This window comes from Saccopteryx leptura, chromosome 3 (genome assembly GCF_036850995.1).
Source record: "Saccopteryx leptura isolate mSacLep1 chromosome 3, mSacLep1_pri_phased_curated, whole genome shotgun sequence".
Lineage (NCBI taxonomy): Eukaryota > Metazoa > Chordata > Mammalia > Chiroptera > Emballonuridae > Saccopteryx > Saccopteryx leptura.
In genome coordinates this window covers 206,179,261-206,205,176 of record NC_089505.1, presented here as the reverse complement: position 1 = coordinate 206,205,176, position 25,916 = coordinate 206,179,261, and the positions used below count along the sequence as shown (strand labels likewise).

Here is a 25,916-nt window from a genome sequence, read left to right as displayed (position 1 = left end):
TCTTCATCTACTTACGGGATCTCACTTTGTACAATAATAACCTTTTACATTTCTGAACATTTTCAAGTAAGCCATGACTCCATTCCTGCCAACAAGCAGGGCCCCTGAATGGACCTTTTATAAAAAGCCAACAAGAAGCAGATTTTCTTAAGAAACTCAGGAATAGGCACCCTTTAGCCATCCCTCAAAAATAGCTCAGCTGATTCAATAAAACCATCTTTGAAAACAAAACAAAGAAAGAACAGACCATCAGCCCAACAAGTCGCTGCTGCAGCAGAGACTTTATATAAAGGGCGAATGAAAGGGCCTGTGATGCCCGTTGGGTCTGAGAAGACCAGCTATTTGGACCCCAGGACTCACTCTTTGTTCCTATTCCCCCTTCCCTCCCGTCTGTTACTACACTTTACAAAAGGGCTTAGAAGTTATATTTCTGGCCCAGTGACTCTTTCAGCTACCACTGGGTTTGGACCAGATTTAGCCCAAGGATCGGCGGGTGACCGAGCCCACAGCGTCAGCAGGGAGAGATGCCAGGCTTGCCCTGAGGATGGCTGTCACAGAGCTGCGGGCCCTGCCTGAGTGCTCTAGGTGTGAATACGGGCATCTTGCCTTCTCCAGCCCTCTTTCAGCCCCGTGGGGGACAAAGCAGGGCTTACTGAAGGCGGGGGGTGGGGTGGGGGGACACACAAAGGGCACTGGAGAAGGGTGGAAAGAAAGATACTGGGACCACCTGGACACGCTCTCCCCCATGGCTGTTGGAAATGTGAGCCCTCGGGTATCCCTGGGGTTAATGGCTTCAGGGTCAGCAAGCAAAGACCAGAAGGTCGCTGGTCGTGGTGAGGACATGAGAGGTTTGCTGCCAGCCTGCGGGTCACACAGTGCAATCAGTCCAGTCTCTACCACCCAGATCTACTCCTGGCTGGCAGAGCCATGGGTGAGGTACTGAGAAACGCCAACATCCCGAACATACCACAGGCACACTGCCTTGGGCTGTGCTGCTTGCTCCCTCCCCACCCCGCCTGCCAGCCTCGAAGGAGAAGAGGAGCAATGGGGAGCTTTGGAGGGGAGATCAGCCCCATCACCCAGCTACCTAAGGTGAGAAGCCTTCCTTCCCTTTCTCACCTCTGCAGGTGGGATTCCTACCAACTAGGACCAGGGCCAAAACACACACAGAGGGTCTCAATACCTACCAGTGTCCAACCTACTGATATTTACAAAGTCTGAAGTATCACTCATCTCTGTTGGGATCAGAGCAGGATTCTCTCCACACCCTCCCCTCCCCCCTCCTCAAAGTCTGTCCTGTCCTGAGATAGACTGCTTCCTGAAGGGCTTTACTGCTGCCACTGCCTTGAGTCCCTTGTCCTATGTTCCTGTCCCCTGTCCCCAGGTCTGTGTCAGTGACAGTCCACTGCACAGCAGCGTGCTGGTCTCTCTCAGGGCTGTGAGCCCTAGGAGTTCCAGAACAGAACTCGGAAGCAGCTATCCTGTGCCTTGGGGCCCCAGTCCTGGGCGCTGCACAGCACATGTGTTTTTAAAAAGCTTTTATTAAATTTATTGGTGTGGCATTGATTGATAAAGTTATACAGGTTTCAAGCACACAATTCTACATCATCTGTCTATTGCATTGTGTGTTCACCACCCTAAGTCAATTCTCCCTCCATCACCATCTATCCTCCACCTCTTTCCCTCCTGCAATCTCCACACTGTTATGTCTGTAAGATTTTTTTCTTTGCTTAATCCCTTCACCTTTTTTACCCACCCCCTCAACTCCCCTCCCCTCTGACAGCTGTCAGTTGGTTCTATCTATGAGTCTGTTTACAGCACGATGTTCAATTAACACCAGTCTTCAGCTCACTCTCTAGAGTAACATGCGGGAAAGCGTGCTGTCTGAGACGAAGAAGCTGCAGTGAGCCCCACAGGCCTCTGAAAGGACTCGAAATGCCAATTTTATTGACCAGAGCATGTGAACCCAATACCGATTTCCTTTGAGGTTGGGTCAGGGGTGGCTGCAGCCTGGAACGCTGACCCACCTGGTCCAGAGCGGTACAAGCTGAGTCTGAGGAGTGAAAGAGTGAGCGTGCCAACACTGAGGTGGTTTTGAGATAATTTGGCAGGGTGGTCAGACTCCCGACTGGGGCCGGGCCACGTTCCTGGGCCCAGCTGGAAACATGGTGAGGCGCACTGCTCGAAATCCCACTAAGATGCCCTTTGGCAGCTATGACACCACAGCAATGATGGCTACTATTAATTAACGAACAGCCAGGTGCCACGTGGGTTACACACACCAGCATGTATCATCTGCTGAGGCCGGAGAGCCCAGCATGGGGTGAAGTGGGACATCTCAGGAAATTCATTCAGCGGGTCACCATGTGACTGTCCACCGTGTGCCATGCCCCTGGCCAGCCACCGAGGCTGCAATGAGACGAGCCCCTATCCCCTGGGAGTCACAGTTTGTGGAAGAAAACAGACAGAAAAATAGACCAGTAAACACAAAGCCGGAGAAACCATCATGGGGACATTAACACAGGCCTGCTTCAGGACACCTGGGTGAATCTGAAACCAGGCCAGCCATACTATTCTGTAAAAATTACTTAAATTTCCCAAACGCCCCTTTTCTCATCAGGAGATTAGGATTAATAATACCTATATCAAGGAGTTCTGTGAAAACTAAACATGACAATTTATATAAAGTGCTTACCTTGGGGTGAATAAAAATAAAATTAAATAAATAAATGATGATCAGCACTCTTTTAGTTAACCACAACTGAATTAGGCTTTGTGACAGTTTAAAGCATGATATCTCAATATGTTTCTAACTTTTTCTCATGTATACATCTTCAGAACACCCAGCCCTTACACGTCTGAAGTCTCTCACTTGGTTCTTTACCGGAGGGTCACTAGGGGAGCAGTCATTAGGGGGACAGTCACTAGGGGGACCATGTAATTCAATACCCAAACCAGGGCACCTCTGAAAGTAGAAAGAACAGGAACGAATAGTAAATTCCACTGGGACAATAGGGTAGACCAGATGTATCTTTTTCAGCAAATGGACTTGCTGATCACTTGGTCCATGATTCATTCATAGGCCAAGTTCAGGGGCAAGGTCAGCAGCCTTCACTACACATCCTTTCTCCATTATTTTTGGGAGGTGCCAACAATTTTGAGAGTGGGCCAAACTAAACTCTGGTGTGGATAAGAGCCAATAACTGTATCCTCTCATTGAGAAGTCAGGACATTCAATGTACCCCCCCCCCCCCCCATGCACACATCTCTCAAAGACTGAATCAGAGTCAGTCTTGGTCCTGGCACGTGGCACCTATGTCACTCTTCACTTGCTGAAGGCCTGCTGAACGCCCCCCCTTACCTCAGATGTCCCAGGCTATAGAAGCGGGACGCGCCATCAGTGGAGCGGACCACCTGCAGCGTGAACATGGGCTGCAACTGCCTGAGCTCCAGCAGGACGATGGCTAGGTAGTGGATGAAGAGAAGCGCGTCCACGAGCGAGACTGCATATTGCACGATGCCCTGGTAATTACGGTCCCGAGAGTCCAAGATGCGGACTCCATAAAACAGCCAATAGGAAACCACAAAGAGAAAGATGAGGACCAACAAAAGGGCGCGGAACACAAACACTCGTGGCATGTCAGCTCTCTGCTTGCGGAAGAAGAGGGCCCAGGTCCCGATGAGCAGAATGAGGAGCTTGAACGCCACGGAGATGAAGAGCCCCTCACAGATGGTGCCACAGGGCTCCAGCTCCTCCCTCCACAGGATGGGCGGCAGCAGGATGAAGGCAATGGGGCTGAGGAACACTAAAAGTCCAAGCACAGAGGCAATGGTGAGGCCCAGGTAGCGCTTACAGTCCAGTCCCACACTGTCCTCCATGTCCTTGCTGATCTTGGCAATGTCCTCCTGTGATATACTGTGCTCCGACGTGCCTGTGATGGCCGTGGTGGTCTCTCCCCAGTTGTCATCCTGTCGGGGACGAAACAATGAGGATGAAGGGCCACATGCAGCAGGTCATTTGTAAAAGCCACAAAGCAAGCACTTGGAGACAGAGTAGACATGGAGTATCCCCCACCCCCACCGTTGAACTGAGCCACCTGTATGAGCTTCCTAGAAAATAGAAGCTTAACTTGTTAAATACAGGAATTTTTAAACTTTAACAACTTTCATTGAAATTTTTCAAAATGTGAATTATCTACTTACCTTTACAAACAGAGAGAACGTGATTTGACCTTTTTGTATGTTTGGGTGACTCATTGATTACCATTCCCTGTATTGGAATCCCTTGAGGCCTGGAGGGTCCTGGGGCTATGTCCTGCAAAAACAATCCTGTCCTTTGCTAGACTAACATGAGAGCTCACTATGGCATAAGAACAAAACCGTCTCCATTCTTCTCAGTTCATGCCTGGGTCAGAAGGCTTACAATGTCCAATTTCCAGAAGTGCTTCCAGCAGCCACGAACAGCGAAAGGCACAGCAAGGGAACCTACCTTGTACAAATCAAAGCTTATTTGCAGCTATTATGTGCTTGTTTTTGAAGTTCTGTGACGTTTTCAAGACCCGTTTAAGAAATACCGGTGTCTAACTCTCCTTGACAACATTTCTCACTGAACAAGCTAAGCTAATTCAATTGTCTATGGCCAGGGCAGCTCAAAATTCCTCCCACAATACACATTCTCGTGACAAACTCAACATCAAGAGCATGGAAATACCAGGATTATTAGAACGTACCTGTCTTTTACTTTTTTGCTTTCTCTCTTTTTAAATGTTGAGGTAGTTTCTAGTTAGATCAATTAGTCTCTTCATTGAATAAGATCCATTTGTTTGGATTTTAAACAATTTTACTATTTTACTAAAAACTGACTCACTCCAAAGCAACAACAAAGCAGGAGGCAATGAAAAGTCATGTGGCGTCCAAAGAGAATGGGACTCAGAGATTTGGGTATATGATGCAACTTGGGGAAAAAGTCAGATGGGGTGGCCAGTTGGGTGAAATTAATGTGTAAGATACCAACTTAGACAAATCTAGTTTAAGAGCTGAATCAGCAAGATAGAGATCTCATAGCAGAACAATAACCTCAAATCTAGTGAGGATAAAAATATGACTTATGATTGTATAGCACAGTGGTTTTCAACCACTGGTCCACTAGAAATTTCATGCTGGTCCGCAAAATAGTTAACCAGCCTGATGTTGTGTTAAGATTATAGAGTCTATCATTGGAAAACACAGGTACAGCTCATAGCAAGAAGTAGTGACGGTGGTGAAGGTTGTGACCTGTGAAGAAATAGTTCTTCCGCTTGGAAAGCTACAGGCATCACATAGCATGAGAGAAATGACTCTTTAAGACAATAGAAGCAACCACGACTCTCAAACATGGCTGATGGCAGTAAAAAATGGTATAATCACTCTTGAAAAATAGTCTGGCAGTTTCATACAAATTTAAATATATGTTTAACTGTATGGCCAATTCCACTTCCAGGTTTTTATCAAAATAAATGAAAACATATGTCTACAAAAGACTTGTATGACAATGTTCTTAACAGTTTTATTCATAATAGCCAAACATGGTGCAACCCAAATAATCGGTCCACCCAGAGAATGCATAACAAATTGTGGTATATTTATACAACAGAACACTACTCAGCAAAAATACCAAAAAATAAACTGCAGAAATACACCATAGCATGGATAAATTTCAAAATCATTATGCTGAGTGAAAAAAAAGTGCAAAATAAAAGAATATGATTCCAATTATATTAAATTCTAAAACAGGTAAAACTAATCTACAGTGATAGAAATCACAATGGAGCTGGCATTGAAGAGGTGGGGGTAGGGGACAGGAATTGACTGGGAAGAACATGAGAGAACTTTCTAGAGTAATAGAAATATATTGACAGGAATATGAGTTAGGTGGGTTTATTCAGTTCTCAAAATTTATCAAACTGGGTACATTAGATCTGTTCATTTCTCTGTATGTAAATTTCCTTCAATTTTTAAAAAGAAAACAAAAATCACAAGCAGGGGAAAAAATAGACACAAATTCAAAGATAGTCAATTTGTTTTAATATAAGGTGAGTTTACAGGCTACCTAAAATTACTCTGTATTACTCTTAGCGAAGGCAATACTGGATTCTCTGTTTTGTACTGGGCCTCATACTCAGTAATAATCGATGCTAAAATCAGTACTACTATTTTGTGTTCATTTAACAAAATGACCACCACACTACTCTGATTTAGCTACTCACCTTTTTTTCTGCCAAAGAGTCACTAACTAAATCTCCTGTCCATTGTAAGAATGTGTGCACAGCTGTCCCTAAAAAATGTAGATGCCTGCCCTCTCAAGCTTGAGGTTCTTAGAACAGAAAGGGTCTAAGCTCCTTTAATCCAAGTTCCTAAATTTTCAGTGAAGAAACTGAGTCCCACCAAAGTGGTGACTGCCCAAGGTCGCATAGCTACTGAGAAGTACAGCCTCCAAATATCCACTGCAAAGCTTTTCTCATTGTGACTTCCTGCTGTAACACACCAACAGCTTCCCAATGCTGTTACAAGATGTAGAGAAGCTGCAAAGAAGAAATGCCTTCACTTGGGCTTCCAGCACCTCTGAAGCCACATCTAGAAAGAAACTGAACCCCTGCAGCACTTAAGGTGGTCCAATCTTAGGATTGGCCCCATCCATCCAAACTTCCCTCCAATTCTCCAACCCTCCATCCCTTTGGCCCTCCCAGCACCAAAGCAGGCAGTGAAACAGTAAGGACTAAAGACGTTTACTCATCACTGGACAAACCCCACACTCACCCTATAGCTGCAGCTCTGGTTCCCACAGCACCTTGTATACTCTGGGGAATTCTAGTTTCAGCCAATCTATCTGCTTATAAAGGCACATCTGTGTATACTTACAGGCACACAGAGACTCAGCCAGAGTCCTACATCTTTACAGCTGTGTGTGCATACATCGGTTGATTGTGTGTGTATACATCGGCTGATTTGGGGCCAAGGACATGCATATATTTCAACAGCTGTGGAGGGTATGCAAACATGTTTCTGAGTGTAGCTCAAATGTTTATTAACTGTACTTAAATCGGGTGGGCTGCCAGACAGTGGGGGCCCAGAGAGAAGAACCCACACAATGTTTTAAAAAATTTCATAAATTATGAATACAGCTGACCCTTGAACAATGGATGAGTTAGGGGCCTTGACCTCTCCACACAGTCAAAAATCTGCATATAACTTTGACTCCCCAAAACCTTAACTAATAATAGCTTACTGTTGACTGGAATCCTTAAAAATAACATAAAGAGTTGATTAACACACATTTTTTGTGTCATATACCATTCTCTTAAACTAAAGTAAGCTAAAGTAAGTAAGAGAAAATATTATTGAGACACTCATAAGGAAGAGAAAGAAATTTACAGGATTCTGTTCACCTAGTGAAAAAAATCCACGTGTATATATCAGTGGCTCGCAACTGTTCAAGCCCGTGTTGTTCAACGGTCAACTGTACTTAAAAAATGGGGTGATTTCACATAAAATCCTAATTTGTAGCTTTTCTTAAATATTGCAAGGCCTAGGAACACAGACAGACCCTTGTGTTCCTGAGCTGTAAGACGTGTTGGGAGGAACCCATGTCCCCGTGACAGAGGAAATGCACAGACCCCGTCACTCTCAGCTATTCATCCCCAAGCCAGCCTGGTGTATCTCTGCCTTTTTCGTGTCCCAGGGCCTATTCCATTCACCTACGTTTTCCTACCAGGCATCTCAGTGTGCAGCCTCAATTTATTTCATGTCCAGTACTGAGGCTCACTCTGGGCTGTCCTAACTATCCTGTCCTTCCTCCCCACGCCGTCAGATTTCTGGAAGGATGGTTTTTCCCTTTTTTATCCTGTTCCACTTGCAGCGAGCCTCTGGCGGCTGCAGCCCATACTTTCCCCTTCTCTGCCCCAATGTCAGCCTTGTTGGCTTCTTTTCAACACCATTCAAAGCAGCCCTACCAATCACACTTCAGAAGAATCCCCCAGTTAGCCAATGGCACGACAGGTTGCCTGTCCTTAGAACAACAAGAAACCACAGGATGTAGATAAACTAATTAACATGCTAGAGAAATAAAAATAAAAACCCAAGAGAACCTATTGCAACAAGACTTAGAAAATCATTTACGGAAAGGAGTCTTGATCAAGGGGCAGTGTGCTTATAGACTGCCTTTGATCCCTACCTGAACTTCCTCCGTCCGAGTGGAATCATTTGCCAGCAGGGGTTCTCCGGTTGGAGGCTGAATGGTGACAGATTTTTCTGACCCTCTGCCATCTTTACTCCGGGGTGACTTGTGTCTCTCTCTATTTCTTTCCCTGAAAAAGAAAGATAATCGGTTACCATATTTATCCAATGTTAATTAACTCTCATCACATTATACTATAAATTTCACTTTGAATTTAGGAAGATTACACACACACACACATAACACCAATACCCACCCATCGCCACCCCCCCACCACAAGGAATAAGTTGACCTTTACTCCCTACTTAGCATTTTCTTTCTGCCATTCCAGAACCCAAAAACAGTGACTGTTATGCCTCCATTAATGGTGATCATATTTTTCAAAGGTTAAAATTGTGAATTTTAGAATTTGTGTAGCTAAGGCACATGGCTATTGTAAAATGATTGCCTTGATTTTGTTATAATTGGACTAAACTTATTTTCTAGGACCTTTTTTATTGGGACAATGCTGCAGAATATTTAAGCTTTGGTCTGTCCAAAAAAATCTGGGACACTGTGTCACCCTGAACCTTTGGATAAGAAAGGAAATTCTAAACCAGCACAGAGAACCGTCTACTTCTCATTCCTACACGTTCAACCTAAAAGTCATTCCCACAGGTACTAGCTGAACTCAAAGGCGTCCCAGAAACAAACAAAACCTAGGCAAAATGACACCAAGGTGTGTGTGTGTGTGTGTTGGGTGTGTGTATATGTGTGTGTGTGTGGTCTTCAAGCCTCCAAAGGGAAGCAGGCTGCTGCATAGTATTGCTCCTGGGTGGTCTTCCAGGCCACTGTGAGAGCACCCTGCCATGGGTCAATCTTGAAATTGCTAAAGAAACCAGTCACTGTGCAAAGCTCAGAGGTCACAACCTACGCCTCAACCACCTATGGGAACTGGCACTTCTGCCCCCAACTGTGAACAGTTAATACAACCTAAGGAGCCCTTCCGCAGCCAAGAGTAAGTTCCCTCAATCTGATACCCAACAGGCCACCTTGACATCAGTCCCCCTTCTTCAACCACTATCCCCATTCCCATGTCTCCCAGGCAGGACAGAAGCACTGCATGCATTGACTTTGGGGACAAAGAGTCAGATCTTAGTTCTGCCCCTACTAGCTGCGTGGTCTTGCACAAGTTATTCAAACTCTGAAAAAACCTCCGTTTCTTCATTTGTGAAATGGGGATAATGATAATACCACACAGATATTGCATGTAGAGATCAGTACATGGGTGTGGGATAAGTGTACACCATCGCTATTATTACTGCTATGACTCTTAGCCAAGGGCAGAAATGACTTTGTGAAGCAGAGTATGTATACTTGCAGAAAGAGATGTAAAAGGAGCTATTGACACACAATCACACCTTCTTCCCTCCCCTCCATAGTATGTCTCCTATTAGCCTACTGCTAAGCTAACAAAACCACATGCAGGCTTCCTGTGTTCATTCCCTGCCCTAGCGATGCCTCCCCAGGATATGCACTGGCTAAGTCCTTCAAAGAGCCAGGAGCCTTCTGACTCTTCCAGAGCTAGCTAGCATCTCTGATCTCTAAATAGCTTTTCATTACAATCTACTATAAACCAGAGTCTAGAAATAGATGTATTCTGGTCAACTCAGGTGTTTTATTTTCACCAGACAAGTAGGGAAATAGATGAGAGACCTGAGAGGTCAATGCCAGCTCCTCCAGTCCATGGCCCACCCCAATTCTCAGAGCACTTCACTAAGTGCTTTACTGTGTTAACTCCATTCACCCCCAACAATAAGCTTATCAGGCCAGTGTCACTGTCCCTGTTTTACAGACAAGGACGCTGAGGCTCAAAGAGATTAAGTGACTTCCCAAAGTCACAGGAGTGGCAGAGCAGGATCTGAACCCAGGTCTGCTCCCAACGCCTCGACCGATACCCGCAATGCTGCACTGAGTTGAGGAGCCCCTGGAAGATTCTGCAGTATGAATATTCCTGCTGCTCATGCTCATACCCCATACTCGATGAACTACTACAGCAATGAGATATGCGTCTGAAGTTACTGCTAGGAGTCACCTTGGATTGAGCTGTGACCTTGGATAGCACAAAGCAGAGCGACCAACACTCTGGGCTGCCAAAAATAATCACTTCCAAAGGACTCATTGTGAGAAACAGTGAACAACTTGGAGGAGATTTCCCACGTGGCAGAGTGAAATGTTCAGTCTAGAACTGCTGCTCCCCAGGGGCCCCTCTTTGATTTTACCCTTTTTCCCCTTTCCCCACCTGTTCTCAACTCTGTCACTCTCTCTGCCATCAGCCAAGTCACATGCTCCCCTAACCCATCTATCTATTCACTGGTCGCATGCGTCAAATCCTGAGACAGCACACATTCTGTTGGGAAGCAAACTTCTTTTACCCAGTGCCAGTTCCCAGGGCCTGAACCTCCTACTGTTCTCACTCCAACCCCCCACCCACCCAGCCTGGCTCGGAGAGGGCCCAAGGACACCCAAAGGAGAAGGACAGTCTATCAGTTCCTCTGGTAACATCTGAGGTAAACCAGATAAGCGCCCATTATCTGATAACCCCAGGGAGGTTTCTCATCCCCAGAGCCAGAAACCCTAAACCAGTGCTTCTCACACCCAAGTGTGCGCAGAGAAACCACCGGCAAGGACATGGGGTCAGACGCTGGAGCCACCCTCGCAGAACTCAGCTGGGAGGGAGACCACAGGAACCAGCATTTTCCACCAGCACCCCAGGTGATCCAGGAAACATTCCCCAAGGCTCTCCCACCTAAATAGTCCTGGGGGTGGGGGGTTACAGCAGGGGCTCAATCACGGAGCCATGGGTGTATATTTAGCCGTACAAATTGTTGCAATGTCTAGTGGCTTCTTTACTCAACTAGCACTAGGAGGATGAGGCTAGGAGAAAGGCTCAGGACAGCAAGCATCAGGACAGAGAGACACCCACAGGTGAGAGCTTCCTCTACACAGTCAAGTGAAACGGCAGATGTAAAGATCACTCTATCAAGTGTGGGCTCCGCGTTGTGGTCCTTGCTATCAAGGGAGCAAGAACTGTCATACAGCTTTCAGAAAGAGCATTGCCCCTGAATGACAGCTCCAGGAAGGTCTCCGAGCCAGTTCTAAACAGAGAGGCCCAACAAAAGTACTGCTGGTCAGTGCGCTTCAGTTTATGGAGCTACAAGCCACAATACGACTGTTTCAATGCAACAGGTCCCCAAACATCCATCCCAGTAACTCCAAGGAAGTGTCTAGAGCCCTCCGGGAGAGGGCTCCCCAGTGGGGAAGACCATCAGGGTTGCAAACAGGAGACCAGAGGAATAAGGCGACCAAACCACTGAAAGAAACACATGAACACATGCCCAATTGGGTGTTTTCCAGCTCTAAGAGGTTGGGATCACCTCAGTGCTTTTGCCAGAGGAATGCCAGCGACAGGTATCTTTGTATCTTTACCTCTGAGTCTGTTTACATGCAGCATCTGCACGCATGAGCGAAGAGAAGTGTATTTGTGCACGTGGGTGGGAGGGGCAGGCAGAGCAGGCAAGGACACGCAGGAGGCCCAGCCTGTGTCTGCACCTGCGTGTATGTGAACACATCTACTGAGATGATTCCAGAGCTGAGCCTGGGCGGCTGCTGCCAACCCCCTCCTGCCCCAGTAAGACTCCCTGTCAAACCCCACACGGGTCCCACTTGCAAGTCCTGAGAAGATGACTTCGCTGTGTCTGTTGTTTGCTCTTTCTATTTGGGGAAAGCCTGTCCCACCGGGTACTCCTCCCTTTCCTTCTCTGCACCACCCACTACCTGTCCTGTCTCTCCTCTGACGGCTGGGCCTGGCTGGCTGCTTCCTCTCGGAGGGGCTCTGAAGCAGCCTGGGAACAAAGGCAACGGCCTCCCACCACTCAGGCAGCCCTCTTTTGGACAATGCAATTTAGCATGTTAGTCACATGAGTTTCCCTTCATTTCCTGGTTCGTTTGTTTTTTTCTTCCTGCCAGTTACTCTGGCACAGCCCAGGGAAAAGGCACGGGCTTCCAACGGACCAACAAGTGGGCCTGAAACCTGTCAAGGGGACCTACGAGCCTCATACCTTCAGGCAAATCCTGGTGCCTCTGGGCCTTAGACTTATCACTGAGTGAATGGGGGTACCACCTCCCGCCGTCCTAGGACAGCTGTGGGGATCAGGGCTAAGGACCAAGGGTCCTAGTGGTCACTCTCCAACTGGTCCTCACCATGGCTGGTTGAGGCTGTGTTTAACTCAGGGAACTGGTGCTCCAAAGCTAAAGGTTAGGTGAGGTCGGCTGAAGCCTACACCACTGTCCCAGCAAGATAGCTGTCCACCCTCTGGAGATGGTGGACCTCAGAAAAGCGGAGCACTATCTTCTGCTAGAGAAGAATCACCTGTCACCAGCCTGTCCTCCAAAGATAATCACAGTGTCATCAGGCATATCAAGTTTGGTGCACTTCATTATTAGCCTCTGATCCAGAGTTCTACTAAAATTATGCAAAACAGCAAGGTCCTTCCCTGTTTCTACTCTTCCATTCAAATTGCCAACGAATCCTTGAGAAGGGAGGCCTTCACAGGCACACTCCTGGGTGACAGTACTCTTGGCTGGATCAGGGCCTGCTCACATGCCAGTGCAGGAGTATTATTACTGCTTCCTGTTCTCTCTGTTCTGTGCTGACAAAGGGTTACACCCTCTGCTCCACAGTGACCACGCCCCACAGGGCCCCCAGACACAGACTCCACCCCACAGGGGTGTTGCTTTGTTCTTAAGAACCATGGAGTGCTCCAATAAATCTGGAGTGGCCATCCCTCCACTAAGAGCCTTCCTGAGTAGGCATTCAGTAGCATTCCTTGATTTATTAAAAGTCTCAGCTTGTATTACCATTTGCTAAGTACTCTCTGTCCACGTGGGTCCTAGAAGGTACTGAGTTCCACAAGCTCTTTTAATTGAAAGCCGTAGGCTCTTAAAGTTCCCACAAGGGCACTCCTATATCAATTCCTGGGGCCCCAGGAGGCCTGAGGAAACAGAAGAGCACAGCTCAGGCCCTGAAGTGTGGCAGTCAGGACGTGCGTGTTAATGAAGAACACCGGAGACAGTCCCCTCCAGAATACTGCAAGCAGGGGTCGTCAAACTTTTTATAAAAACCGCCCACTTTTGCAGTGCTGGTAGACCTGGTCCCTACCGCCCACTAGTGGGCGTTCCAGCTTTCATGATGGGCCAATCGCGGCGCTGTTTGGTTGCACGGTAGGGACCAGGTTGACCAGCGCTGCAAAAGTGGGCGGTTTTTATAAAAAGTTTGACGACTCCTGCAGGGGTCCTCCTTATTCACCTCCGAACACTCAAGAACCCCCAATTCTGACTTCCATCACTGTCGGGTGAAAAGGGAAACTTGGCACATTGACAGGGAATTGCTTTTTCCAGACAAGTCCAAAAATTTGCTATTTTGAAAGAGCTGTTTCTGGTAATTTATAACTAATTTGATATGTTTACCCACTGGTTGAAGTTTGTGACTAGAGGCTTACTCAACTCTAACACAAGCTCACTTACATCCTTCTCTCAATTTTTATGATTATAGCAGCAATGCATTAAAGCTCAGAAAATTATGAAATTAAAAACAAACAAACCCATAATCCTAATAACCCCAGAGACAGAATTAGGTCCCTGAGACAGACATGGCCAATAGGCTGATATTCACGTCACCATAAGAACATATAGCTATTGTAACGTGCAAAGTTATAAACCTTGGTTTTTATAACATGGCCTCACAAACACATTTCTATGTCATTAAACAATCCTTAAAAATCTTTCTTTTACCCTCTTTTATTTCATTCATATTTTTAATTGCAAAATACACACTTGTAAAAGAGCGAATGAGTACAGAAGAACAATGTATCAAGGAGTATTCCTGTCAATCACCGTCTATGTCCAGCCTCTTTCCTGTGGACGACATTCCTGGGAGTCAGAGGACAGCTTTCCAGACCTGCATCTTCAGGTGCATCTGCATTCAGCTGCTTGTACGAGGGATATAGCACTACAGTCACCCTTCCCAGGCCATGAAGGTCTGGGGCCACAGCTGGGCCTTTGGGCAGTGGCCAGTTGGGGTCTTTGACTCTGGGGCTGAAATGCCAAGGCCATTCATAGTATTAACAGAGCCACTGGTTAGCAACCTCCTTCTATGCGCTGTTTAAATGCTTTACATGCATAGCCTCAAGTGATTCTCTTAACAGCCCTATAAGAAGGCATTGCTATACCCATTTCACAGATGAGTCTAAGAAAGTGGCAGCCCTGTAACTTTACAAACCGCATTCTTAAGCAGTAGAGTGCCACCTCCTTATTCATTCATCCCCTCATTCCTTGACTTGCAAACCCTTTGAAGGTCTGCAACACAGCAGGGTCTATGAAGAGCTGTGTGCACCTGTGCATCCCGCCCAGGGGAGGGGTTAGCCCCCAGCACTCAGGGCAGCGTTTCCAAAGCCCAGGCTTATTCAAAGGGAAGAATAGTCAGAGAGAAATAAGGTGCCCAGGTGATCCCACTTTCTTGTATAAGCCTCGTGGCACATTCAAAATGGACCCTGAGTCAGCAGCTTTGGCCAAAAAGCAACAAATTAACATGTGTTTTAAAATTTTCATTTGCATTCTTGGTAAAGCTCTGGGAGAACTGTCATCTATGAGAAGTACTTGGAAATGAAGAAACATTTCCACTGCAGGGAGGAATGTTAATTGAAAATCAATTGTGAGAAATTAAGGCCAACTATAATGGCAGCTATAAAATGCAACTTGGTGGAGTGGTTACTCCCAACGCGTGTTAAATGCTTTTCAAACTCAGCTTCCCGCATACCATGCCATCAACACCCACAGTCCTGCAACCCGTGTCACTGTTGGAAAAGTGAATTGAAATGCTCCAGCAACTTGCAAGTGTCCCCAAAAGGAAAAGTGGAACCATGCACAGCTTACATACCCTTGTCTGTGAGATTTTTTCGAATGGCTTGAATAGTAAGAATATCCAGAATACGTGGATTCGGTATCCATAGCAATGAAGAGCCTGCTCTTGATGAAGAAGCAGGTACTGTTTCTCCGTCGAGGTAGAGGATTCCACCAACCTGATTCCTAAAATCTCAAAGGGCCTGGGAATCAGGGAGCCTTTCTTCAACGGGAGCAAATTCTGGGAAAAGGGGAAAAAAACAGATGTCAACCTTCAAAGCCAACCTAACTGAGCTGGAAGATAAATGACATCTCTGGGTTTCTATTGTTGAGCAAGTGTGTGATGGGGAAGCCAATGGACACTCAGTGCTCTACCCGTGTGGGACCAAGCTTTCCAGGTGTCCAGGAGGGAGACAGGTAGGTGACTAACTAGCCAAACCCCAACCAGGGCAGCAGGAAAATCAGTGGCCCTTGGCCACTTCATGGACACTGCCTGGCCCCCGCAGGTTTGGGCTGGGGAAATAGCTTCCCATAGCCAGAGACACTCTGCCCAGTCCCCACTGCCAGCTTGCTGGTTACAAAAACAATACCCAGGGAAGTCACTTTTCAGGGATTTGCTCACAGTTTCCAACGCCCAATTGAAAAGAAAATTTAAAAAAAGTTCTCAGTCTCTTTAATCCAAGAACCCAAATTCCTGAGAATTTATCTTAGGGAACTAATTTCTTTTCTAAAGAAAAATTATTATTACCACATTGTCTCTAACAGTAAACAGCCAGAAACAATCTAAATGCCCTCCAAACAGAGAAATAGGTTTATCCACCCACAAAACAGCATCGAGCTGTTTAAAATGATAATTACGAAGAATGGATATATGATAGCACGATAAATTTACAAACCAGCCACAGGACTGTGGAGACACACTGAACCCACTCAGCAGTTTCAGCCCTGTAAACAGCTACGTAAAGACAAGGATGAGGAGGGATTCCAGGAAGAGAGAGCCGGGGATTTACGAGCTGCAGGCTCCTAGGTCTTTCCCCACGTTTTCATTAGATTTTGATTGGCAATAAAAATAAATCAAAAACATTTCCAGGTAAATTCCTGAGCCCCACAAGCTATATTCTAGAAAACGGGGATCTGCAAGTGGTGCCTTTCCTTTGTGCCCCTCACCCCAGAGCTAGTCTCCGTCCAAGGGCTCCTCCTTTCAGGGCCCCTGGAAACTCAAACTGCAAACACAGCCAGTGAGAAGTGCGAAGGGAAAACAAAGGACCTGCAAATACCGTGCCCCTGTCCCTCCTGAGGGGAGGCCCTGGCTCCTGACCCCAGCTACCTGCAAGTCTAGAGAAAGTCCTCTGAGAACCACCACAACCCTCACTCTCAAAGGGTACATTCCCCTCCATGGTCTGTGACCCAGGGCTAACCTCCCTGGTCCTGATACGGAGACTCATCATCTCATTCCTCCTCTGCCAGCAAAGGCCCCAGGTGAGCAGAGAAAGACCTGGGTTCTAGCCAGAGTCTTTCTCTGTCTAACACAGCCTGAGATTTGCCACTGGCCTTGAGCATCCGTTTCCTCTGTTGTCAAACGTGGGTAAATCAACCAGCCACTGTCTCTCTCGGATTGAGCTGAAGATGTAAGCAGATATAGTATCCGGAGCTGGGTTCCGACCCCAGGTTTTACTGGCTTATTGTGTGACCTCAGTCATAGTACTAAACCTCTCTAAACCTGTATCTGTAAAGTGTATACAACAAGGCTACTGGGAGAAAGACATAAGCTACAAGCATGAACGCTCCCAGCAGCAGCTCCAAATACAGTACTAGATAATGAAAGTTTTGGTTATTAGTATGTTCGTTCTGGTTCTGAAACCTGACACCTTCCTTGTCTTTCTCAGGCAGTGGAAAACTTGGGAAAGAAGCAGGGCAGAGCAGTGCCTATACTGTCTTCTCACCTGGAGGCTCACCTGTGGCTCACCCGCAGCTTACCTGTAGTCAGATGGCACTGGGGCATCTAGCCCACCACGTGCTAACAAGCTGTTACCTGAGCAGGGTGGGTTCCCCTGGGAACTTCGGCTCTCCTCATCCCTTAAATAGAAATAAGACAGCCTACTTTTTCTGGGGTGACCGTGAATGTGAATATAAATATTACAGACATTTTGAAAAAATGTTTTGCTCATGGACCTACCCCCACTTTTCCTAGAAGAGTTCACGAGCCTGCTCATCCCCTTGTCCTCCCTCCTCTGCCTCTCATGTTCACAAGCAATTTCTTTTTTTTTTTTTTTTTTTTTTTTTTTCATTTTTCTGAAGCTGGAAACAGGGAGAGACAGTCAGACAGACTCCCGCATGCGCCCGACCGGGATCCACCCGGCACGCCCACCAGGAGGCGATGCTCTGCCCATCCTGGGCGTCGCCATATTGCGACCAGAGCCACTCTAGCGCCTGAGGCAGAGGCCACAGAGCCATGCCCAGCGCCCGGGCCATCTTTGCTCCAGTGGAGCCTTGGCTGCGGGAGGGGAAGAGAGAGACAGAGAGGAAGGGGGGGGGGTGGTGGAGAAGCAAATGGGCGCTTCTCCTATGTGCCCTGGCCGGGAATCGAACCCGGGTCCACCGCAGGCTAGGCCGAAGCTCTACCGCTGAGCCAACCGGCCAGGGCCTCACAAGCAATTTCAATGAGCTTTCAGCAGCACCTGAAGAGACTCATTTCCTTTCTGCTCGGACTTCGCTGCTTCCTGCCTGGGGAAGGTGAGCCGGGCTCCGCAGGCCTGCCCTGAACCAGCCTCCTCTCCTGAAGTCCCTTCGCCCTGCTCTCCACTAACCTGCTGGGTCTAGCACCAGCTGCTTCACCCAGAACCCTGACTGCCTCTTCTACATTCATAATTCATCACCCACAACTTCTACACCTTTTCTGCCTTCCAACCCATAATTTCTGACTTTCCTCTCCAGCCTAACATCTAGCTAATTCTGCTGGTGCGGGAGAGGAGGGTCTCAGCGGCAGATGACCCATGTCCTACAGGCCTGACTTATCCTATTCATGTTTCCTGGCCGTGACACCTTGGGCCAGATGCTCACCTCTCTGGGCTTCTGTTTCTCCCCCTGTAAAATGAGGCCATTGCCTATGTTCCTGCCCTAAGTTGGTTGTGAGCATTAATCGAGACTCCTTACCTAAAGCCTCTGGTACGTGGTTACCCAAGTTTCATTCCTCTTCCTCCTTTGCCAACGGACATCATTCTTCATTCTCATTAAAAATCCTGGCCATCCATTAAGGCAACTCCAGGCATGTCTCTCAAAGGCAATCATAGGCTGGCTCCCTTTGGGTAAAGGCTTTACCGAACCGTCCCAGCTGCCCTAGTCCAGTTTCTCTCCCACAATCCCCGCCTAGATCTATAGAGGGGCGGTCTGTATATGCTGCCACGCCCCCTCTTGACAGTCACCCCAGTCCTCCAGCCTTCCTACTGAAAGAGCTTAGTTGGTCAGTGATTACCATGAGCTTCATCCAAAGGTATATAGCCTTGTCCTCTCCCTAGATCTTATCCCATCTCTTCATTCATCTACCGCCATACCTAGTAAGCTGGGGGCCCAGGGCACACCATCACCATCCATGCGATGCACGGATGCTTCTCCTCCAACATGTCCTCTGTCTCCCTATCAAGTTATCCCTTAAGACTCAAACTTGCCCATTAGTCTCTGTCCATGGCTTTACTCTGATACCAGATCCTTGAGACAAGAGCTCTTGTTTACCCGCAGGATACTCTGAACACAGAGGTACCCAACAAGCACCAGGCAGAGAAGTCCTCAGGGTACAGTTCCCATTCAGATGTTTTTGCCCCACTGGGATGATCATCAATGGCCTCACAGCGACTCTCCACTGCCCTAGCCACCCTTCCCAGTTTCCTCCATCAGGGCCACACAATCACCCTGTGAATCCTATAACTCCATCCCTGTGGTACTTCAATACTCTTTCTCCACGTTCCACACATCCTACTGTCACTAAGTGCCCCCTGTCCTCCAAGATCTTCCCCTCACTTTCCTGGTTCTCAGCCACCCACTTCCTCCAGGGCTAACCTATTACAAAGCCTGCGGGTTCCTTATTGAATCTAGTCTACAGAGCCTGGACCCCTATTCTCCATCATCCTGTTTCCATCATCAACGTGAACTCTTGTCTGAGATCTGAGATTAAGCAGCAGCAACAGGTGGTCAAGTGACAGAAACCCAGAGTGAACTCATTTTAAAACTCAATGTAAGAACTTCGATGTACAGTAGCCCCCCTACCTCCACAGAGGACATGTTCCAAGACCCCCAGTGATTGCCTGAAACCGCAAGGAGTACCGAACCCTATGTTTTTTGCTATACACACATACCTATGAGAAAGTTTAATTTATAATTAGACACAGAGACTAACAGTAACCAATAATTAAATAGAACCATTATAACCATATACTATAATAGTATGTGAATGTGGTTTCTCTCAAATATCTTATCATGCTGCACTCACTCTTCTTCTTGTGAGGCTGTGAGATAACACAAGGCCCACGCAATGAGAGGAGGTGACTGAAAAGTGACGCTATGGAGTAGAACAGCAGTCACCAGAACACAAGCCCAGCAACAGCTCCATTGTTGCCCTGATAACCAGCAAAACCACTAAGAGGCTAATGGGCAGATTGCACCTACAGTGTGGACATGCTGGACAACAAGATAATTCACTTCTCAGGTGTGACGGAGCAAGATCTCATTCCACTACTCAGAATGGCATGCAACTTAAAACTTATAAATGGTTTATTTCTGGAATTTTCCACTTAATATTTTGGACAGTGGCTGACCACGGGAAACTGAAACAGTGAAAAGTGAAGTTGCGTGTAAGAAGGGACTATGCAGTTAAAAGAAAAGAATATCCTGAAGCTTATCACTGCAATGATGTGTTTACAAGGTAGTTTCCTTGTATGCACAAGAAATTAGCAGAACTCAGATAAGGTCTCAGAGCTGCCTTATCAAGAAGACAATAAAGTAATGAAAAGGAACCCAATTTCCAGTCTGATAACCTGACAGGCTACTGTGCAGCCTGAATGAGATGGAGTCATACAAAGGTGTTCATACAGCTCCTGGAATCTGGAACTGTCCTTCTATTACTGACCCATGGCCTGACCCACACTGCGCTTGGGTCCAGCAGGGCGGCAGGCAGTGATCTTCCAAATCACAGTGTGGATGTCACTCCATTGCTTAACCCCTTCCCGTCTAAACTGTGGCCTTTCACAGCACCCTCACATCCAATTCTCCATCTGAGGGATTGATTATCCAATATCTGAACAGATAATAAGCTCTATGAGGGCAGCTACCACTCTCACTACTCCACCTCCCAGAACCTGACAGGCACTCAATGTGTGCGAATGCAGGGTTTCTGTGGCTGTCCTAAGGAAGCCATACAGCTACTGTGGATGACACCTTACAGATGGTCTATCTTAAGTGTTTTTTTTTTTAATTGTTTGATTTTAGAGAGAGAGGGAGAGAGAGAGAGAAACATCAATTTGTTCCACATATTTATGCATTCAATGGTTGATTCTTGTATATGCTTTGACCAGGGATCACACCTGCAACCTTGGCATATTAGATGATGCTCTAACCACCTAAGCTACCTAGCCGGGGTAACATGGTCTATTTGAAATCCTCAGTTCTCTAGAAGAGGGAAAGATGCAGGCATTAGATTCAGCAGTGATGTCAGCTCCACCAGTAGTGGCGCTGCCCGGCTGCTCACACACCAGTCTCACTCAGAGACACAATTTATATCTCAGACACACCCCAACCAGCTGCCTCTCCTGCCTGTGTGTCATTATCTTGTAGGAGTCAGAGGCGCTGCCCGTGGCAGACACAAAGACAGGGCTGGAGCGCATCACATCACATCTCATGAAGGCCAGGCAGGCAGTGTTGAGTTGAATACATAGGATACTTTTGAATGGCAGCATCTCAAGTTCTGGAATTCTCTGGCAAAAATGTCAGGGAGAATCTCCTTCACCACCCTTTATTACAAACAAAATGAAGATCGGTAGCCTCAGCCTCAAAGAGAATCTTACCCTAAAGTGATGTTCACACACATAAAATATACCCACTATTTCAATGGAGAGCATGGTGTTCAGAAAACCCTACGAGGGAAAATAATATGTCATGGTAATGACACTGGTAAACAGAAGCTAACTTCATGAAGAGGAAATTATAAACACATCAACAGTTCTGCCTGGAGCTAGCAAATAATTAAGGGAACTCTGGTTTGGAGGGTTGAAAATTCCCTTGCAAGGGGCACAGAGACACACACTAAACTTAAGAGCCATTGCCCTCCCTGCCTTCCTTCTGCAGTAGATATATTTATAAGAGAAAGAAGTTTCTGGTGCATTTGTGTTTAGATTTTAGATATTCAGTGTACGTTACTTTGAATATTTAATTTTTATCATATATAATTCTAAAGGGTGGACTCCATTAATTTTTTTTTTTATTAAGTTTTTCTCAAGATACCCATGTTCACATATATGGCACTCAAGGGAAAAATGACAATTTAAATAATTTTGTCTGGAGTTGACTTTTCTTCTACAGAAGAGAAGCAATGAGCACAGGTTCTGGTTAGACTGTCACTGTTCAGATCCTGGCTCTGGTACTTACCAGTTGTGTAACCTCAGATAAAGTTACTTAGCCTCTTGCGCCTGTTTCCCTAACAACAACAACAGAATTCTATTTTACTTACCTTATAGGCTTGTGGTGGCTATTAAGTGATATAATTCATAATCATTCAGAACAGTGCCTAACATATGGTATGCACTCACAATGTTGGAGAATTACTATTATTCAGTAAAGTGAAATTCAGTTAGTTAGAATACTTTTGTATGGCATATGACATATGACTTGAGTATTGTTTTCATTGAACTTAAATACTTTTGGGGGGTTCTATAATAGTCTATCGTTAATGAATACCATGAACTGTAGCAAAGTAATTTAATGGCTTCCATTGTGTTCCTCACAGATCTCCTTTTACTGTTCCCAGGTTGGAAGTGAGTATCACAGAGATCAGAGGAGACTGTATGTATTTTATGTGGTTTCCTTGGAGGGTCTCGGGGCTGTAAGGGAGGGTGCTAAGAACTATGGCAAGGTCTGCAGAACATTTTGCTGAATTTGTGGTCCATCAAGCATAAAACATCATCCAGGTCACTGAGATGGGAATCAGAGGGCTTGTGGATTTATGAAAATTCCCATGATTCTTTCGTTACAACAGAGCTCTAACAAATGAATGATTCTGGACCACGATTCACAAGAAAAGAAAATGTCAACCTCGTTTTACCCGTCTTAGCAATGATTGCAGCTCACCTTCCCAGAACAACTGCTCTGGGCTGGAGCCATTAATTAGGTCTAAAACACTGTAAACAGCTCAGTATAGAATTCTGAAGAGTTGTGAATAGTTAATGTGCCTATGGTGTATATCTGTTTTCAAGTAACCTTTGTCCCCTGCTAGACATTTAAGCTTCAGCAAAATAGATTTCACAGGGACTACCTCTTCTGTAATTCCCATGCTGCCAGATCTAATGATTGCTGTCCAATAAGTGGGGTTCAGGACAGTGATTGAGACAGAGAGCAGAACACAAGCATCTTTTCACTGGGCTTCAGGCCACATCAATGCTCCCAAGAGAAACAGAGTCCAGCCCCAAAGTCCACCTAATCCTGTCTTGTTCATCTTCTGGAAATAGCATAGCATGATGCCCAAGTCACCTGCCCATACGCAGCTACCCATAACCACAGCTAGTTCACTTGACAGAAAAGGATGTGTTAGAAACTGTTTTACGTTATTTGCATGTGATGTTTCATGTAATTCTCAGGCCACAGGCCAAATCTTATACCTGAGGTAAAATGTTAATTTCACATTACAGTTAAGGATAGTGAGGTTACACACCTGGTAAGTATGGAGCCAGGGCTCTGAGCTATGAAAAATGTATTAACAATGTAGCAATTACCAGAACTATTTACACAAAGGAAGGTGGGCAACAATCATAAATGGTCCCACATCACACAAAACCCATAAAGAATGCTACAGTTGTAACTATTATTCATATCTTCCCTGTCCCAAGCACAGGGAGGTGGGAGGGTTCCAGGAGAAAAGAAATAAACCTGAAATAGCCCCAGCTCCTAAGGAGTTCACAGCCCAAAGGTGGAAACTGCCTATTAAAATACAATGTGATAAGCACCATGCAATCCAAATGCTGCTGAGGCCTGGAGTAACGGTGTATTTTTTAGTGTGAGGGGGATGCAGGGGAGAATACCTTCCTAACTCAGTGCCTGCTCATTCTTCAACAGAACAGGGTGACATGGAATTGTTGCTTGGTAAGGAAACTCCCCTTCATGGTTTCATCTGGTCCCTCAAAGACATAACTAACAATAAAAAGATACTGCCTGGCAAGCAGTCCTTACAAATGTCATTCTCAAAACTCTTCTCTCATTTTACTTCCAAACTGAGTTGCAACAGAGTCACACAGCCAACACTCTAACAGTGAAAAATTTCACACTAGATATTTTACTAATTATACTTAAGCACAATGTTTGGGAAATGCTAAATGCTCAGATAGGTGAAGAGTGTTATGTCTTTGAACTATAAAACAGTTTCCTCCCACAAATCAAAGCCCCAACGATATCATACTGATTTAATTCGACTCTAAAAACTCTAATGAGTGGTTACATAAAATGACTAATTACATCTCCCTGGATGCAGGCAGTTTCTGCCATTTCACTTAAGAGCCCAGAAGTTGTGTAATCAAACAACCTACTCTCAGGATGGAGAATGCTAATTAGCATTGTTGATGGGCGACACAAGTTCTAATATTTCCAGTAACCCTGTAAAATGTATAAATACATCACTGAAAAAGCCAGATTCTTTACAGCCAGCTAGCTTTTGGAATAAGTATCTAAAAATACATTCATTTCCAACCACAGCCCCGGAAAAAAAAGAAAGGTTAACAAAATGCAAGTGCCAGCCACACAATCACCATAATAAAGCGCTGTATCGTCTCTTAAGGAGCAGCTAGGGATCACAACACCTCCGCTGTGCGGGCAGGGTACCTGTTTGAAGATGTGAAAACAGAGCAACAGATTTCTGGGCTCCAAGTCTCACTCACTCCAAGCTAATCTCCGGCCGCCAGGCCGCGGCTCCGCCCCACTCCTGCCTCCACCACCGACGCGTTTAAATTTTTTATAAAGCTTTACACTCCTCTGGGCGCGTTGCTTGGGACAGTTAAAAGACTGCAGTTGGAAATGAAGTCTTGCCCCAGGCGTAGCCACCCGGGCGCGGGGGGATTTCCTCCAGCCGGGACCCCACGGGCAGAGGCTCGCCAGCCGCCTCCTGCTTTACTCCGGCGTTTTTGAAAGTCAACTCCTACCTGCCTGTTGCGCTCCGCGACGCGCCACCGGGCTGCCCCCCGCCCCCCCGGGCCTCCGGGGCCGGCTCAGTTTGGGCAGCGAGGTGTGAACACAGGCCGGCTCTGTGCCAGCAGCTGGCCCTGGGCCGGCGGCCCCCGGGCGCTGGCGGTTACCCGGTCGAGCCCCGCGGCGGGGTGGGGACCGGGGTGCGCACCCGATCCCTGGTCCCCGACCCCACGGGCGAGGCGGCCGCGCGGTGCCTCCAGGATCTCTCGGCCACTCCCTGCCGGCCGCCGGAACGCGCACCCCAGGGCGCACCCCGAAGGGGAGAAGGGGTGTCCCAGGCGCGAGGGAAGAATTCCGGGTCCCGAGGAAGTGGGGTGCGGCGGGGAGCGCGGGGCAGGGGCCGGAGGGACGCACCCCGCAGCGATAGGAGAGAGTGGGACCCTGGGGAGCACGCACGGGGTGCGGTCCTTAGGAGGGGCGGCGGGCGGTGGGCGGTGAGCGGGGGTCCGAGTCCTGCGGCGGGTGCGGGATCCGCTCTGGGGGCGTCTCTCCGCCCGAGGTTGGCGCCCTGCACCCGTCGCCGCGCCCGGCCTCTCGCCAAACTCACCTCGGCGCCGGCCGTGCGGGCTCCGCGGCCGCGGTCTCGGCTCGCAGCGGCCCCGGCTCTGCGGCCTGCGATGGGCTCCTGTAGAGGCAGAGCCCCGCCGCCGCTGCCGCTGCACTGCCGCTTTCCGCTTCCTGTCCCGGCACCGCCCCGCAGCCCGAGCCCAGCCCTGCGAGCCCGGCGCGGCCGCTAGCCAAGAGCAGCGAGCGCGGCCGCCCCGCCGCGGGCCCGGCCCACCTGCCGCCGAGGGCGGGGTCCGGTGGCCCCCACAGCCAGCCGTCTCTCCCTTCTTTTTTTTTTTTTTTTTTTTTAAAGATTTTATTTATTCATTTTAGAGAAGGAGGGAGAGAGAGGAGGGGGAGGAGCAAGAAGCATCAACTCCCATATGTGCCTTGATTGGGCAAGCCCAGGGTTTCAAACCAGCTACCTCAGCGTTCCAGGTCAATGCTTTATCCACTGTACCACCACAAGTCAGGCGTCTCTCCCTTCTTGCGGGTCTGAAAAGGCAACCTGGCAGGTTGTGGTGAGGATAATAGAAAGTGACTAGTGCCCACGGGCACTGAGCAGTTGTCAATGATTTCTATGAATATTTGCGCTCTTCTCTCTCCCCTCCGTTGTCTTGTGTGAGTCGGGGTGAGCAGCCCTGTGGAGAGTCTGGAATCTAGCGGAAACCCAAAGCTGCTTATGTGACATAGCTCTGATGAGAGTGGGAATAGAACACTGGGATAACTGGGACAGAAAAACACATGCCCACCCTGAACTAGCCTTAAGGAGCTTTAGCCCCTA

General features: G+C 47.3%; 1 protein-coding gene across 2 annotated transcripts in view; it reads right to left on the bottom strand.

Annotated features, from left to right (window-relative positions):
- Positions 1-25,255, bottom strand: part of VANGL1 (VANGL planar cell polarity protein 1) — a 62,050-nt gene extending 36,795 nt beyond the window's left edge. For both annotated transcript variants that reach the window (XR_010750312.1, XM_066377224.1), the window contains exons 1-4: positions 25,134-25,255; positions 15,189-15,392; positions 8,210-8,342; positions 3,362-3,969 (exon numbers count right to left, since the gene is read on the bottom strand). Coding sequence is in view for 1 of the 2 variants with exons in the window: in XM_066377224.1 (XP_066233321.1) it covers positions 3,362-3,969; positions 8,210-8,342; positions 15,189-15,259 (812 nt within the window). In the remaining variant the exon portion in view is untranslated. The remainder of the gene's footprint in view (positions 1-3,361; positions 3,970-8,209; positions 8,343-15,188; positions 15,393-25,133) is intronic.
- Positions 25,256-25,916: the final 661 nt, after the last annotated feature.